General features: G+C 46.5%; 1 protein-coding gene across 14 annotated transcripts in view; it reads left to right on the top strand.

The window, feature by feature from the left end:
- LOC144770585 (uncharacterized) overlaps positions 1–16,056 on the top strand; it is a 655,819-nt gene that overhangs the window by 133,226 nt on the left and 506,537 nt on the right. For 7 of the 14 annotated variants that reach the window (XR_013598934.1, XR_013598933.1, XR_013598936.1 and 4 more), the window contains one exon: positions 14,061–14,206. The exons of 6 other annotated variants lie outside the window; for them this stretch is intronic. Coding sequence is in view for 4 of the 8 variants with exons in the window: in XM_078655237.1 (XP_078511363.1) it covers positions 14,198–14,206 (9 nt within the window). In the remaining 4 variants the exon portion in view is untranslated. Of the gene's footprint in view, positions 1–11,195; positions 11,355–14,060; positions 14,207–16,056 lie in introns of all 14 variants that reach the window. One more of the 14 variants, XR_013598940.1, reaches the window with a different exon arrangement.

Below are 16,056 nucleotides of genomic sequence, written 5' to 3'. Positions count from 1 at the left end.
CTTCCACCATACCATGGCCACCTTCATTCGATGAGATATGGTGATCCGATCTTCGAATGTTCCTTTCGATTACACCCACTGCTCGTCTAGCTGTTCCTGTAAAGGTCTCATCCGAAGACGGCAGTTTGGCACCAGTGGGATACAAGATGATATCATTCCCAACAAGGATTTGTATATCCTCACAGAAGGGAACCTTTTTGCTTGCAGAGAGGTTGCTAGCCCCATAATTTTCTTGATCCTTTCCTCTGAAGGATATGCTGTTGCTTTCTTTGTGCTTATCCATGCTCCTAGGAATTGAATGCCTTGTGCTGGGATCAGGGATGACTTTTCTAAGTTGGTCCACAGTCCTAGCCGTTGAAACAGCCTGATGCAGCAATTTAGGGATGACTGGGTCTTTTTGAAGGATGGACCTGTCACAAGCCAATCGTCGAGATAAGGGTAAATGCAGTGACTCTTCAACCTTAAGTGGGCCGCCACTGGGGCCATGCATTTCGTAAATACCCTCGGGCCGATTTGAGGCTGAAGGGCAACACTTTGAATTGAAAATGGCGACTCTCCACAACAAACCTCAGATACCTTCTGTGCTTCCGATGAATTGGAATATGGAAGTATGCATCCATAACATCCAACGAAGCCATGAAGTCCTTCCTCTTTAGCAGGAGAAGGATCTCTTGGAGCGAGAGCATTCAAAGGGGAATTTTCTTTATGTATTGATTCAGATCCCTCAAATCCAATACCTGTCTCCATTTTGTAGTTTGCTTCTTTTTGATGAGGAAGAAATGTGAATAGAAGCCTTTCGCTCTATGATGTCGAGGAACTTCCTCTATAGCCCCCTTTTGTAGGAGTGAAAAAACCTCCTTTTGCAACTCCTGAGTATGTTGATGGTGTCTGAACACCGGGGGATGATCTGGTGGAATTTGCACAAACTCTAGGGTACGGCCCCTGTTTATTACGTCCAAAACCCATTTGTCCGATGTTATGGACAGACAATTTTTGAAGAATAGAGACAGATAGTGGTCGTTTTCGGGAACTTGCTGAGTGGAGATCGCCAACATGAGATCATTGTTGTCTATTAAACTGCTGATTCTTTCCTCTGTTGGAAGACTTGCCTCTGGGCTGTTGCTGAAAGGAAGTGTTGGAAGACCTGTATTGTTGGCCTGAATTGTATTGCCTATAGCTCTGCTGGTTATAGGGCTGATATCTGTTGAATTGATATGTAGATCGCTGATTGAATTGGCCTCTCGCACCTCTTTTGCGAAAGGACTGAAACCTTCCTTGTTGAAGAGACCCCAGTGCTCTTGCGGTATCTGTATCCGACTTAATACCCTGCAGAGCCTCATCTACATGTTTGCCGAATAGATTTTCGCCATCAAAGGCCATGCCGATAATCTTCGCCTGCCCCTCAGGCCGGAACGAGGTTGCCTTTAACCAACCCTGTCTTCGAAGAGAAACTGCTCCCACCATCTGCCTAAAGGCCATAGAGGAGACATCCATGGCGACATCGATCGATTCCGAGGCTGATTTCGCTCCATCACAAAGGATAGCATTAGCTTCTTCCTTCTTGTCCTCCGGTAGCGCCGCTAAAATAGGTGCCAAATCCGACCACATTTGTCTGTTAAAGCGGCTGAGTAGAGCCATAGCATTGGCTGCTTTAATAGTAGAGGCTGCCATCACTGCAAACCTTTTTCCGGCTCCGTCCATTCTCCTTCCCTCCTTGTCCGGCGGCACCATTGAAGTGGAAACTGGGTTCTTGGAGTTCCTCTGTGCCGCTTGTGTCACCACCGACTCTGGCCTAGGGTGTCCTATCAGGCAGGCCAGAGAAGACTCCGGTGTTCTATATTTCTTTTCGATTCTAGGAACCGAAACCGCAATGGAAGCCGGCGTTTTCAAAATCTTTAGACCTTCATCCCAAATATGTTGGATAATTGGGATTGATCGTGAAGACTTTCTAGCGCTGTCTTTGAAGTCGTATAGGAAACATTCTGTTTCTTGAACCTCCATCTCTAGATCAAATCTTCTAGCTGCTTTCTCTATAATGTCATGAAATCCTCCAATATCTTGAGGAGGAGAAACAGATGGCGCCGGAGTAGGCGAAGGAGCTGACGGCAAAACATACTCATTCCATTCCTGGCCTCCCGAATTATCCTGTAGGAGCACACCCTCCTTAGGCTGATCGTCATCATCGGTGTCTGTCAGGTCGTCTCTGATTGTCACCACTGGTGGCGAACGTTGAGTCTGCGCCTGATGTGTCTTTTGGGCCTCCGGAGGTTGCGCTGCAGGAGCCGGTGTAGATGACAGAGGCGCATTTGCCTCTGGAAAACGGCGATAATAGTCATTTATCATAAGCCTTAGGTCAGATACCAGAGATGAAGGCATGGAGACTGACTCTTCTCTTACTTCATCCTATTGTTCTTCATCCTCACCATAGTCACCAGTCTCCTGAAAAGATTCATACCTGGAGGACTTTGACTGAGCCCGTTCCTTAAAGTAAAAAACGTCCTCCTCATCTGAGTCCTGGCTCTTTATTTTAAGCTGTGAGGGACTATAGGCCACTCCAGAAGATCCCTCCTCATTCGAGTCTTGCTCCAGCAGATTGGACGGAGGCAGAGGAGAAATTTGCGTCCACGACGTGAATTCCGCCGATTTACTTATCTTCGATAAACCCCTTGAGGATTGAAATGAATGGATGGAGATTAAGGTCTTCGACTTTGGCGATTTAAAGGCCTTCGCCGTCGAAATCACACTCATCGTCGATGCCGTCATCATCGACGGAGCCATCGTCGACGGAGCCATCGTCGACGGAGACGTCGTTGTCATCAGAACCATCGTCGACGGAACACTCGTCGACGGGGTCTCCGTCGAAGAGGTCGTCACCATCTTCGTCGTCGAGGTCATCGTCAACGGTTTCCTCGTCGACGAGATAGTCGAACTCGCCGGTGTAGTCGTCATCTGACTGACTGAAATTTGTATTAAGCGCTCGAATGCCGCGGCGTCTTGGCGCTGTAGATTAGAAGGCGATGTGTGGCAAATCAGGGTAGGGAAAACAGCCATGCTTTCAGGGATTTTCTGAACCTCAGTTTGGAGGCTTGTGAGCGAAGTTCAGCAAGCAGTGAGTTCCAAAGTTTGAAAGCCTGATTAGAAAAAGATTTTCTACCCCAACGCACTCTCCGAATTCTAGGTACACAGACTAGGTCTTGATTGGCCGATCTTAGAGTTCGGTTGGGCACATATCGCGGGAGGAGTTTGGCCAGGTCATCCGATCCATATCCGTGAACGGCTTTGTGGGCCAGGCAGAGGGCCTTAAACTGAACTCTGCGCTTAATTGGCAGCCAGTGTAGCTCTCGAATGGCACGGGAGGTGGGGTGACGCCTTGGCAGGTTCAAAAGAACCCTGGCGGCCGCGTTCTGGATAGCCTGCAGCTTGATCAATTGCTTCTCTCCCGTACCAACATAGAGAGAGTTGCAATAGTCAACCCGAGACATTACCAGGGCGGCAATAACAGTCTTTTTTAAGGTGGGTCTTTTTTAAGGTCATCGACACTGACTTAGATCCTGTCATCGACGCCGCTGTCGTCGTCGAAATAGTCATCGTCGAAGCTGAAGCCGTCGACGGGGCTGATGTTTTTACCACAGATTTTGAAGCAGAAACCGTGGAACTGGTCGCCGGAGCAGAAGATGCCCCTTTCTGACCTGACGACTTCTTGAGAGGAGTATGAGGTAGAGGAGACGCCTCCTTCTCCTTAGACTTAGACTTTTTAGGCTCCACCATTTCTTCAGAATGTGAGGCCTTCCTCTTTTTAGGTGTTTGAGCAGTAGAATCTGAATCTGATGCGGCCTTCTCTTTTTGAAGCCACAACAGCAGACAAGCCTCTCTGTCCCTCAACGTCTTAGCAGAGAAGGTTCTACAATATTTACAATCCTTGGCAATATGTTTTGAATGAAGACAGTATAGGCTGTCCTTGTGAGGATCTTCAGAGAAAAGCCTAGCCTTCCCACAGAATCTGCAAGGTCTGAAAAGCCTCTTTTTTGAGCTCTCAGACATTTTAAGGCAAGATAAACGACAGACAATACCTTATCCAGAAGAAAAAAGGTCAAATTCCAAACTGGAAATAACAAACTGAGCAGAGCTCAGGGAGACTCCTTTCTCACACAAAGGCGGTTGGAAATCTGAGGCAGGAAGGTTCTGCTGGGGAGTGTGAGGTCAGGGCAGTAATGCTGATTGACTGACTTTTGGACCAAACAATGAGGAGGTCTTGTTACCAAATAATACAGTCCCTATGGGCCTTTCTATGCAGTTTTTCTTCTCTATGATACTGCTTTGGTCATTCTTTTACCGTGAGACTCCCACCATGACGACGGGGAAGATACAAGCATGTGAATCTATGAAAGATGTAATACTGGAGAAGCTGCGTTTATAGGTATACTGTTCAAATAATGTGATTGTCTATGTATCCAACGTTTGCATTTAAAAAACATAGTTAAGAACTATAACACACGCTGCCTTTTAGATGCCCTAAACGCATATTTCCCACCAAAACACGACTATTTACTGTATTGAAACTAAAATATCTGTAAAACATACCAGACGTGGTTTCGTAGCTACATCAAACTTATTTGCAGCTGGTAAACTAGGGTCATATCTCGACGGGAAGCTTCCCATCCTGTAATTTCGGACAATTCACTGCAGGGATACATTCCCAAACAAGAGCCATATGCAGCTCACAAGAGTGATAGCAATCTTTATAGCAATGCATGTGGTTTCACAACACAACCAGAAACTAGTTAGCCCTCATCCAGCCCCCCTCACATCCCCCTTGTTGCACCCTTCTCCCTTCCAATACATTAAGATCTCACTCAGCCTTTCCGAACAGCTTGCAGGCTGGCAGCATCTCTCTACCCCGATCAGAAACAATTTAGGCAAAAAATGTGCCTACACACTTTCCAACCTTAAAGAAGCCTTTATATTATAAACAAATAGGATGCACACTTCCATGTAGAAATATCAAAGCATCTGAACAGAATGCAACATTATCAATATAAATCCATAGAAATAAAGTCAAAACCACATGTCTTTAACCCTTTCCATGCGTCGGACGGGCCCCGGCCCCCGCATGGAATTCGCCTGCGAGGAATTTGCCACACCGCACGCGTGGAATTCGCACTCGTGGTATTCGCCGCACGCGTGGAATTCGCCCGCATCAGCTGTTATAATATTGGTAACTGTATAGCTAATACCGAATACAACTTTTACATAATGTCCACGGTTACAGCTGGGATATTTCAAAGGATAAAATCACATTGCAGTCCTAGAGTCACCCTGACATGTGGTGACTTTGGGGAATTTATACTGATTTACTGTCCAGACTTTAGGGGACTGTTACAAGATCTCCTCCCAGGGAAAAGGCAGCCAGCGTGTTACACTATTTTGGTAAGGCTTCAGTTTGATTACTTTGTTTTGTAAAGCATATGCTTTATCCTCCCTCAAAAGACCCACCCGCTCCTTCCATTGACCCTCGATTGACTAGTGACCCACCGTCCTCTAAACATGCCCTGAGTCAGTGTACCACCCCTCCTTTCCCTCATGGTTACGTATCCACCCCTCATCACCGGTAACTCTTTGTTGCATGAGCCATTGGATATTCAAATATCAAATAATAAAATATCAAATGCCCTGATGATGATCCCGTTATTCTGACATAGGGATTGAAACGCCGTCGACGATCTGTACACCATATGCATGCCAATTTATTGTACAGTTTCTCCAGCAATGGTGTCTTTATGTGATTTAAGTCTACTAAATTTTTAAAGTTCTCAGACTTTCCTTCTTTGCCTGAATCCCTTCCCTTAACTGTTGTTTGTCCAAACTGTGGTAGCAGGACTCAGGTTGTGTCCCACTTGAATTGTGTCTGATTGTTTCTTTATGTAACTATTGAATATTAAATACTGTCCGCTGGACAAAGAATATAGAACCTATTTAGTCTATATTTATTGACAATATCCAGTAGCTGTCTAGGGACCTAACTCTTTAGAAACTGTAAACATACCCAAGGTCCCTGACCAATTGCTAAATTGGGTTTCCCTTGTCCCTTTAAAAAGTGGAAATCACATATAACATGTAGCCGCTCATTTATCCTCCTGTTAGGCTGTAGACCTGACTCTCTGCAGTTTCTTGGCCACCCTGCCACGGTAGGAGAGTACGCCGGCGCTCATACATCCCCATGGGAATTTCCCGGATTTCAGTTGTTTCGTCTTATGTTGTTCGGTGGGTTCTCTTCAACCTGATTGGGGGGTTGGTGTGGGTGGGGGTTGGAGGGTTGGGAATGTTGATAAATGTTTTGCCAGTGTATTTACATGCTATCGGACAGAGTACACAGCCAGTCTTGCGAATATGATATGTTGCCCTAGACACTGTGATTTCATACATATTACCTTCTTGTACACCAAGCTAACAGTCTGAATTTCTTGACATGCAACATAAGAGGTTTAAATGATGGCAGAAAGTCCAGACTAGTACATGCCTACCTAACGAGACATAATATAGATCTGTGTCTATTACAAGAAACTCACCTTCAAGTCAAACCCTCCGCAAAGCTCAAATATAAAAGATGGGGATTCACTTACTCTTCGGTCTATTCTAACTATTCTCGTGGCGTGGCGGTGCTGATTAAACGTAGCATTGAGAGGGAAGTGCACACAGACCCTGAAAGCAGGTACATAATACTGTTGGGATCGCTGGGATGTGTTCCTATCGATCTAGTAGCAATATACAGACCTAACGTTGACTCTCCAAACTTCTTCCAAGATATATGGGCAAAAACTAGAGCAACTGGCTGCAACTCAGTTTTACGGGGAGGGGATTTTAATGCGGTATTAAATGATGACATGGACAGGCAGGGAATGCCGAAGACTCTTCATACCGCTGCTGGCATGGCCTTGAATGCCATACTCGAAGATGGGGACCTTGTGGTCGTCTGGCGATTAAGGAACCCCCTGTCTAGGGAGGGCATCTGCTTCTCTGAGCACCATAAGGCCTGGTCCCGGTTGGACTTTTGGCCACTTTTGTACCCCGAAGTCCACTGCTTATATTCCCGAGCTGGTTAACAAAGAGTGTGGTACTATCAGAGCCCTAAGGCTGTTCTTAATGAGTTTTCCTCATTCTACTCTAAGCTATATACAGCTACACAAGCCAGTTGCCCGGAGGGCATGCCAGCCTTTCTCGACTTCTTGGAGCTCATTTGGTTCAATAACGGACACAGGGAATACATGGACATTCCGTGGAAGACGTAGCTCAGGTGATTAAAAGTCTGCCCCTGGACAAAGCCCCTGGATCAGACCGGTTGACGATCGCCTTTTTAAAAACATATGTAGAGAAGCTCGCGCCCAGTCTGTTGGCGGTTTATGAGGAGGCCGAAACGTAGGATATACTGCCCCAAATGATGCAGGAGGCGGTCATAATTACTTTGTTAAACCCTGAGAAGCCTGACACCGAACTCGATTGATATTGCCCTCTGTCGCTAATTAACGTAGATGTTAAGATTCTGGCAAAATTGATAGCCAATAGGTTACAACACATGATCCCCCTTATTGCTTGCCCAGACCAATCGGGATTCATAGCCGGGAAGTCTACTTCTCATAATCGTCGGACAGTCTTTTCGGTTCTGCACTACTTACACCCGGATGTGCAGGCTGCGGCAGTGTTCCTAGTTGCCACTAAAGCCATCGACACACTTGAATGGCCCTACCTTTTTGCGGTATTAGCTCGGATGGGGTTTAGTCCCCTTTTTAGGTCTCGGCTAGCCGCGCGGAAGCGCGTCTCCGCCGAGAACCTATTGTGGCCGTGTCTGCTTCCCAGGAGACAATCCTGGCCGCGTGCAAGGCGATTCGAAACTGGCACGCGCCGCGCTCGCCGTGGCTGTCTCCTGGGAAGCGCAAACATACACAGGCACACCTCCCCCTGCACGCATGTGCACACACACACGAGCGCACATGCACGCACACAGAGACACTCCCCCCCGTCGCACACAGAGACACACACACACACGCGCACACACACGCGCACACACACGCGCACACACACACACACACGAGCGCCCCCCAAGGCCCACTTACCGCCAATCCGGTGTTCTGTCGCCTCCGCGGGGCTCTGCCTCAGGCATGGGAGCCCCGCGTCACCACTGCTCCTCGGACCAGGAACTCCGTGGGCGTGGGCTTCGCGCACAAGACGGAAGTCCGGCCCCCACGCTAGGTTTCGTTTTCGAGTGCGCGCGCACATATTGCAGTCATGCAGCCCACGACCGAGAGAGGGGAAGGGGCGGCTGCCGAGGGAAGGCGAGGGGGATCTGTCATTTTGGGGAAAGCAGGCGACAGCCATACAATGGATGTCTTCAGCTGTCATGGACGCAGGCTCCGTGCTGCGTCACCACTTCCTGTATTTCTGATAAGTAAAGCATGAGTGTGTCGTATGGAGTGTATTTTTAAGTACTGCTAAGCACTCCGTGTCCATCCTTCTCCCCTGCTTGTTGTCGCTGCCAGGCCTGCTCCATCCTCGTTATTTCTCTCGTTTTCAGTGTCTAAACGTTTCTGTATTTTTCTGTCTTCGAGCCTTTCTTTCCTCTGCCTAATTACAAGCTTCATGTTTCTTTCTCTCTCGCCTCATTTCCAATCGGCTTCCGCCTCCCATTCTCTTTGCCCCGTCTTTTCATTTCCCTTCTTCCACCCCCTCTCTCACCCTCCCCGTCCTTTGTGCGCAGGTGGGGGATGGGGCACCAGGACAGGTATCTGTAACATGCCCGTGTGGGGGCGTGGATGAGAGGCAGATGGACAGACATCGCCCCGCCCACCGTCACCATAGCAACAGCCCCTCCCCTGAGCCAGGCTGGCTCCCTCTGTGGTGATGCTGACAGCACGGGTGGCACTGCCAGGGACCCTCATGCATGGCTTGGCACACTCAGTGAGGAGAGGGGCTTTGCCAAAGGAGGGGGTGGCACCATCTGATTGGCTGCCTCAAGCGATCACAGTGAGTGATGGCATGGCACGCAGCGTGACGTCAATGCGCTGACGACGCTCTCATTAGAAATGTGCCCCCCCCCCCCGGCACTGTCTATAGGGTTAAAGGACAGATGAAGGCAACATGGGCAGCTTGGCACCCCCTGTGTGGGTATAACAGTTGTGAGTGTCTATCTACCAATCAGCGTAGCTTAGACAAATGAAATATGGCAGGCGCCTGCTGTTTGCAAAAATTCTAAGGACAGTGCTTTTGGGTGGTTTTGTTAACTTGATTATCTGCAATAAAATCGTTTGAATGAATATATATTTTGTTCATTCAGGTGAATCAGTTTTCATGTACAATTATGATGTGTTTAAGGGACTTCGCGATGTTGGAAAAAGATGTGTCATTGGCTTGTTTTTCCAATTCAATTGACCTGTCCAATAATAATTCATTTTAGACTGCCTGTTAGGCTGATCGTTATCTGCAGAGAACCCCATAAGTCCGTATATTGCCCTGGAAAAAAAGTCATGAGCAATGCCAATAGCTCTACCTTTAATAATGCCGAGACCATTGCATTGTAAATGCTTGTTATTAACTGGGTTCGGTTATTATACACTGGACCAACAGCTCGGATACGGACTAATGGTCTCTTATCTGATCCATTCCCGATCTCGCGAGGCACACGTCAGGGATGCCCATTGTCCCCCTGCTCTTTGCCATTGTGATAGAGCCACTAGCTGCACGCATCAGACAACATCACACGGCCAGGGGATAGGGTTCAGTGCTTGGAGCCTCCTTATATCACTCTATGCGGATGATGTCACTCCGTATGTTTTAGACCCCGCGAAGAACTTAGAGGTCATTTTAAGACAATTCATTAAATTTGGAGGGTTGGCCGGCATATCCATTAATTGGGCTAAATCAGTCATGTTTCCCCTGTCAGACAAAATAAGGCTGTGACTTCTGAGTTCCCGCTAAAGTGGGAGGCCGAGAAGGTCAAAAATATGGGTATCTGGATCAGCTGTGACTTACAGGAGGTGTGGAACTTGAATTATGGCCGAGCCTTACATTGGCTGGAAGAGAAAGTTACTCTATGGACTAAGCTTCCCTTGGCGTTGGCAGGGAGGATAGCCCTGGCAAAAATGGTTGTATTGCCCAAATTCCTGTATCTTTTTGTTAATTTGCAGATCATACTTACACAACACTTTTTCAAAATGTTACGCTCTTTGGTGTGGACGGGTGGGCAGGTTAGAGTTTCGTGGGAGCTATTGTCTCTTCCGTTAAAACAGGGCGGTATGGGTGCTCCAGATATGAAACTATAGGCAGTTCCTCTCTGGGTGGCACTATATCAGACATATCAACGCCCCACAGAAGAAATTGACACCTCTGAAACTTTACGATGGGCTTGGGATGGGTTACGGAAGCGACCCAGAGCCCAGATATTATATGCCCCTTCCATTCCCTTAGCACAAAATCCCATGTTGCCCAACATCAACGACAGGATAAGTAAAAAGGTTGCACAGAAGATGCAACTTCATACATTTGCAGACCTCTACACGAATAACACGTTTAGGGACCCCCCCCCCCGGTTGCAGAAGAGGGCCAGGAGGTACCATTTGGGGAGATGTTTCTATATCACAAATTACGAGCCGCCTACCACGCACTACACAGCGACTTCCCGGCACCCCGCCCCTTTATAAGCCGTAGAGAACTTACTTCGTTCACCATTGCCACGCAACCTTATTACCCGCCTCTACAAACACATGCAAAACACAGCTCCTGTGACAAGACCTAGAGCACTACAGGTGTGGGACGCAGAGCTCCCTATCTCACTGACCGAAGATCAATGGACATACTGTTGCAATCAACTCACTGAACTGTCCCCCAACCATAGGCCCGTTTGCTTCATTTTAAATTCCTCCATAGATATTACAGTATGCCCATAGGTCTACACCGTATGGGGCTCAGAGATAAGGAGTGCTGCTGGCGCTGTAGGGTTGCCTCCGCTTCTTTCCTACATATGGCAAGGGATTGTTCTGAACTCACTGCGTACTGGTCCTAGATTTTTACATCAATAAATCAGATCATTGGTATGTCCCTGACCCCATCCCCATTATTGGGAATGCTAGAGTATGTTAAGGATACACACGTTAAGAAGCGTAAATTACATGCATTACTTCTATTATTTACCAAACGTCAAATTGCAGTTCACTGGGGGATGAGGAGGAAGCCGACGACTGCGGAATGGATTCGAGAGGTTACATGCAGCCATTCCCGGCTAAACACATTTTGGGAGTTAATGCCACCCACTTCGAGACCCCGAGACATTTGGGAGCCGTTCATTGCCTGGGTTCAGGAACAGACGGGTGAGGATGGGGAAGTTGTGATACGTGATGACCCCACTGGGGAAGTATAATAATTCAATGTGGTTATTTGACATGTTTCTGATGTGGTTAAAGCAGGAGGGGTCTGGACTCTGCTACTATATTCATAAACTTCACACTTAAATGCCTACTGTTACATGACTACTGTTCTTGGTGGTACTAGGGTACATCGTTACATTGGGCGCATGATGTCTAACAATTGCTGTGTATCTTATGAGCTGTTATATATCTCGTAACATGTACTACTGGCATGTTGGTTTGTTGCATAAATATGTATGTTGCACTTATCTGGAAATATCAATAAATAAAATTACAGAAAAAGAATAATAATTATCAATCTAGAAATGCCTTACTTTGTTATGGGCTTTCCTTTGTAAGGGGGAGAAGAAACAAAAAAAGAGTTGTTTACTCCTACAGAACTCTTTAGTTCTGTCAATATAGTACATTAGAGCTCTTTTGACATCTAGTGTATGAAGAACTCTTTCTGCAACTGAATCAGGTTGAGGAAAGAAAACAGGCAATTCAACTGACTGATTAAGAAGGAAAAATAAAATCACTTTTGGGAGGAATTTTGGGGTGGTTCCAAGGACCACCCTATGTCTGTGTAGCCAAAGGATAGGTTCTTGCAGGGTTAAAGCCTGTAGCACACTGACATGTCTAAGTGAGGAAATGGCCACCAAAAAAGTAACCTTCCAAGTTAAGAATTGGAGGGGGCAGTTTTGTAATGGTTCAAATGGTGGACCCATAAGTCTTTTTAAGTACAACATTAAGGCTCCAAGCGGGTGCATGTGGAACTCTAGGTGGAATTCCATAAATGCCTTAGCAACTGGTACTTTGAGCAAAGATAAATGTTGCCTATTCTGAAAATAAAGTATTGAAGTGTAAGCCAGGCCAGAAGAAGGTAGCAAACAATGTTTTGCACAGATGCATCAAAATGGGTTAATTTGTTTACTGGAACGTTAGATCACAAATCGTTTCCACTTCGCTGCATAACATGCTCTAGTTGTAGGCCTACGAGTTTCGTTCAGAATGGTCATACATTCAGGAGGGAGATTAAAGTAACCAAATTCTGTGACCTCAGGAGCCAAATCGCAAAGTTGAGTTCCTTTGGATTTCGGTGCTTGATTCCTCCATGGTTTTGATTAAGAAGGTCCGGATTCTTGTGGGAACTACGTAGAGATCGAGCAGTGTGGTGAACCATGGCTGGCAAGCCCAAGTGGGAGCTACAAGGGTGAGAGACATTTGCCTGAGCTTCCAAACCACAAACGGAAGAAGTGGGAGAGATAGAAAAACATAGGCAAATATTCCTGACCCGTTCATTCACATAGCATTGCCTTTGGATAGTGGGTGTGGGAAACGAGGCAAAGTTTGTGCGTTATAAGTTGTCCACAGTTCAGAACAGATCTATTTGTGGTCCGGTAGTACCAAGAGCTTTGGGCAGCTCTGCCCGCAGCTCAGTTAGGCAGACTTAAGAAGGCACCCCCTCTTGACCAGCTGCTGCTCAAAGGGCTCCCAAAGTTTCCCGCGTCCAGCACCGGTCACCAGCCGTGGCAGCAATCTAGTCCTTGTAATGCCTGCCACGGGTCAGAAGGCGGAAATGCTATGGTCTTTCACCTACCCCGCTGCCGCATTGTCCCCCTGGCGGGCCAGTGGCTGAATGATCCACCGGGCTTAGGATAAGATCAATGGGCTTAGTAGGCCTTGCTGGAGCTTTGGTGCAGCATGACCGCTCTCAGTGCACATCCCCTATAAGTGACTAAGATATTATTTATAATACAGCACAACATTCCTGTGATTTGCACAATGGTAATTAGAAAGATGTTACATACTTTGGAATAGATTGTGTTCCAAAAAATCGTAGAAGCGTAGAAGGGAAGACAAAACATCAGCTTATGTATGTTAAAAACAAACTATATCATTGAAGCAAGAAGCCTTATACCAAGGGGTATAAATACTTAAGATGAACTGTTCAAGTTCAAGTTTATTCAAGTGTTCAGTCTTTTACAACCATTACACTAAAATAACATACATAAAGGACTTTAGTCACTTTTCTTACTAAGAATTTTCTTTTTTAAGTAAACATATAATCGTAGACAAAAAGTGTTTTTTTTAAAGTGCTCAGTGTCCCAGAGGATCACATTTGCCCAAATTAAATATCTTAGTAAAATCCATTTGTGAACCTGTTATAAAAATATAAAACAATGAATCGTTTTTGAGCATTTGATATAGACGGATTCAGTTCTATTGTCCATGAAGTGCTTTATCCTTGAAATAAAACATCATAGTAAAATCCATTAGTGAACCTGATATCAAAATATAAAACAATGGATCTTTTTTGATCACTGGATAGAGACAGATTCAGTTCTATTGTCCATAAAGTGCTGGGTCCTTGAAAAAATGTTTGTGCTTCATACAGACGGTTCTCTTAAAAATTTACATTATTTCAATTTGTTGAGCTTTTCTGAAGTGCAAATGATCTATTTTGGGTTTGAAAGATGATGAACTGTTGGTACATTATTTGTTTTTTAAGATTTGTACTGAATCTTGATGGCTCTCTGCCCGGCATTGTAACTATATGAAATAGTTGTTTTTAAAGATTTAAGTATGTTGGAATCTATTTGAAACACTATTTGCAATTAATGAGGACATGCTTTTTTCACTGAATGTAAATTGTGTGGTTGATTATAGGAAACACCTACTGAGAATGTTGACAGTCAAACAGATTCAAGATTTAGAATGAATACGAAGACTGACATATGGACCATGATAGTTACATTTCATTGATGGCTGAGAAAAATATGTTGTAGTAACAATGGGGTGAAAATATGATTTTTGTAAGTCATCGTTTTTTGAATTTATTACTTTCATTTCGAGATTTTTTCATTTCTGTTGTTATTGAAAATAATCAATTGAATAGGTGGTTCTGCATATCATTGCCTAGGTGTGTCACTGATTAACAGTGTATTGGGATATGGTTGTTTTCAGTACCAGACTATGATAACGAAGTAATGGTGCATATCTAAGGGCTAATATAGCTGAAGTGGGATCTACTTTTAAGAGGCCAATAGAGCTCGTGGTGATTTCTGTAAAACGAGACTCACTAGATCATTAACTTACAACCCTTGTGTGGCTCACTTTTCTTTCCACTTCACCTGAGGTGGGAAAGCGATATATTGGAGGGTAGAGGAGAACCAAGACACCCAAGGAGTGAAGCCTTGGCCCTCTAGCTAGGAGTCTTAGACAGTCCTGGTGTACAAAGTACAAAATCACCATGCTTGTTCAGGGCTTGCCTTCCCCCCTCTTACCTTGGACGGGTTTGACAAACTTGCGTTGCAAGTCAAATCTGGATCTCCTTCTGATCCAGTAAGGCCTGCTCTCTTTCGAGATCAAGCTTTTATGGGACGCTCAGCTGTGCGTTCCCTTGTCAACCTTTCCTTGGAATCGGGAGTAGTTCCAGCTAAGTGGAAGCAAGCTGTGGTGTCCCCAATTATCAAAAAGCCCTCCCTGGACCCGTCTAAGCCTGAAAGTTACCGTCCCATTTCGTTGCTACCCTGGCCTGCAAAGATTACAGAGGCCCATGTCAATCTGGCCCTGTCTGAACATCTCCTCCGGACCAATGCCCTCGACCCCACACAAAACGGCTTCCGTGCTGGTCACAGCACGGAGACCGCGTTACTTGTGATGGTGGAACATCTCCGTGCAAGGCTGGATGCTGGTCAAACGGCGGCGCTTATATTGTTAGACCTTAGCGCCGCCTTTGACACGGTATCTCACAGCATCCTCCTGCATCGGCTTGAGGAGAATGGTATTGGCGGCCAGGCTTTGCAATGGTTCCGCTCCTTTCTAGATGACCGTTCCTTCTGTGTCGCCATCCCTCCCTTCAAGTCCAAATTCCAACCGCTGGCCATGGGGGTTCCGCAGGGGTCCTCGCTGAGCCCCACGTTGTTTAATCTCTACGTGAGACCGCTGGCTGATGTCGCTAGGCAGTGGGGCCTAACTTTGGTCTCATATGCCGACGACACACAGCTGGCGGTTACTCTCAGCGGGGACGCAGAGATTGAGGCCCCTAGGTTTCAGTCTGGACTGAAGGCGGTGGCTAGCTGGTTGACAGGCAACTGTCTCCAGCTAAATGCCACTAAAACAGAAGTGATGGTTGTCGGTAAGGGAGTGGAGTTGTGGGGTGACCAATGGTGGCCTCTAGAGCTGGGACCCACTCCGACCCCGGTGTCGGAGGTGAAAAATCTGGGGGTCTGGCTGGATGCGGGCCTTACCTTTGTAGGGCACACCCAAAAAACTGCTGCCTGCTGCTTTGGTCTGTTAAGAGGCTTGAGACCTGTTCTCAAGTTCTTCGATGCCCCGACCAGGCAGCTGATGATCCAGGCAACTATCATCTCTCGCCTGGATTATGCTAGCTCTCTTCTGGCTGGGGCCAACCAGGCCGAGTTAACTCGCTTGCAGCGGGTTCAGAATGCTGCGGCTAGGGCGATTGTCGGCTTGCCCAGATTCTGTTCGGTGGCAAATGTTCTTCGCTCCCTACATTGGCTTCCTGTAAGGAAGCGCATCCTCTTTAAGGTTCTGTGTCTGGCCTTCAAGATCCTGAGAGGTATAGGCCCGGAAATCTTATCTAGCTGTCTTTCCTTCTATGTTCCCACCCGTACCCTCCGTTCCCAGGGCCTGGCCCTCG

Source organism: Lissotriton helveticus, chromosome 7, assembly GCF_964261635.1.
Source record: "Lissotriton helveticus chromosome 7, aLisHel1.1, whole genome shotgun sequence".
Taxonomy (NCBI): Eukaryota; Metazoa; Chordata; class Amphibia; order Caudata; family Salamandridae; genus Lissotriton; species Lissotriton helveticus.
Note: the sequence above shows the minus strand (reverse complement) of the source record. Positions and strands in the feature narration are given on the sequence as shown.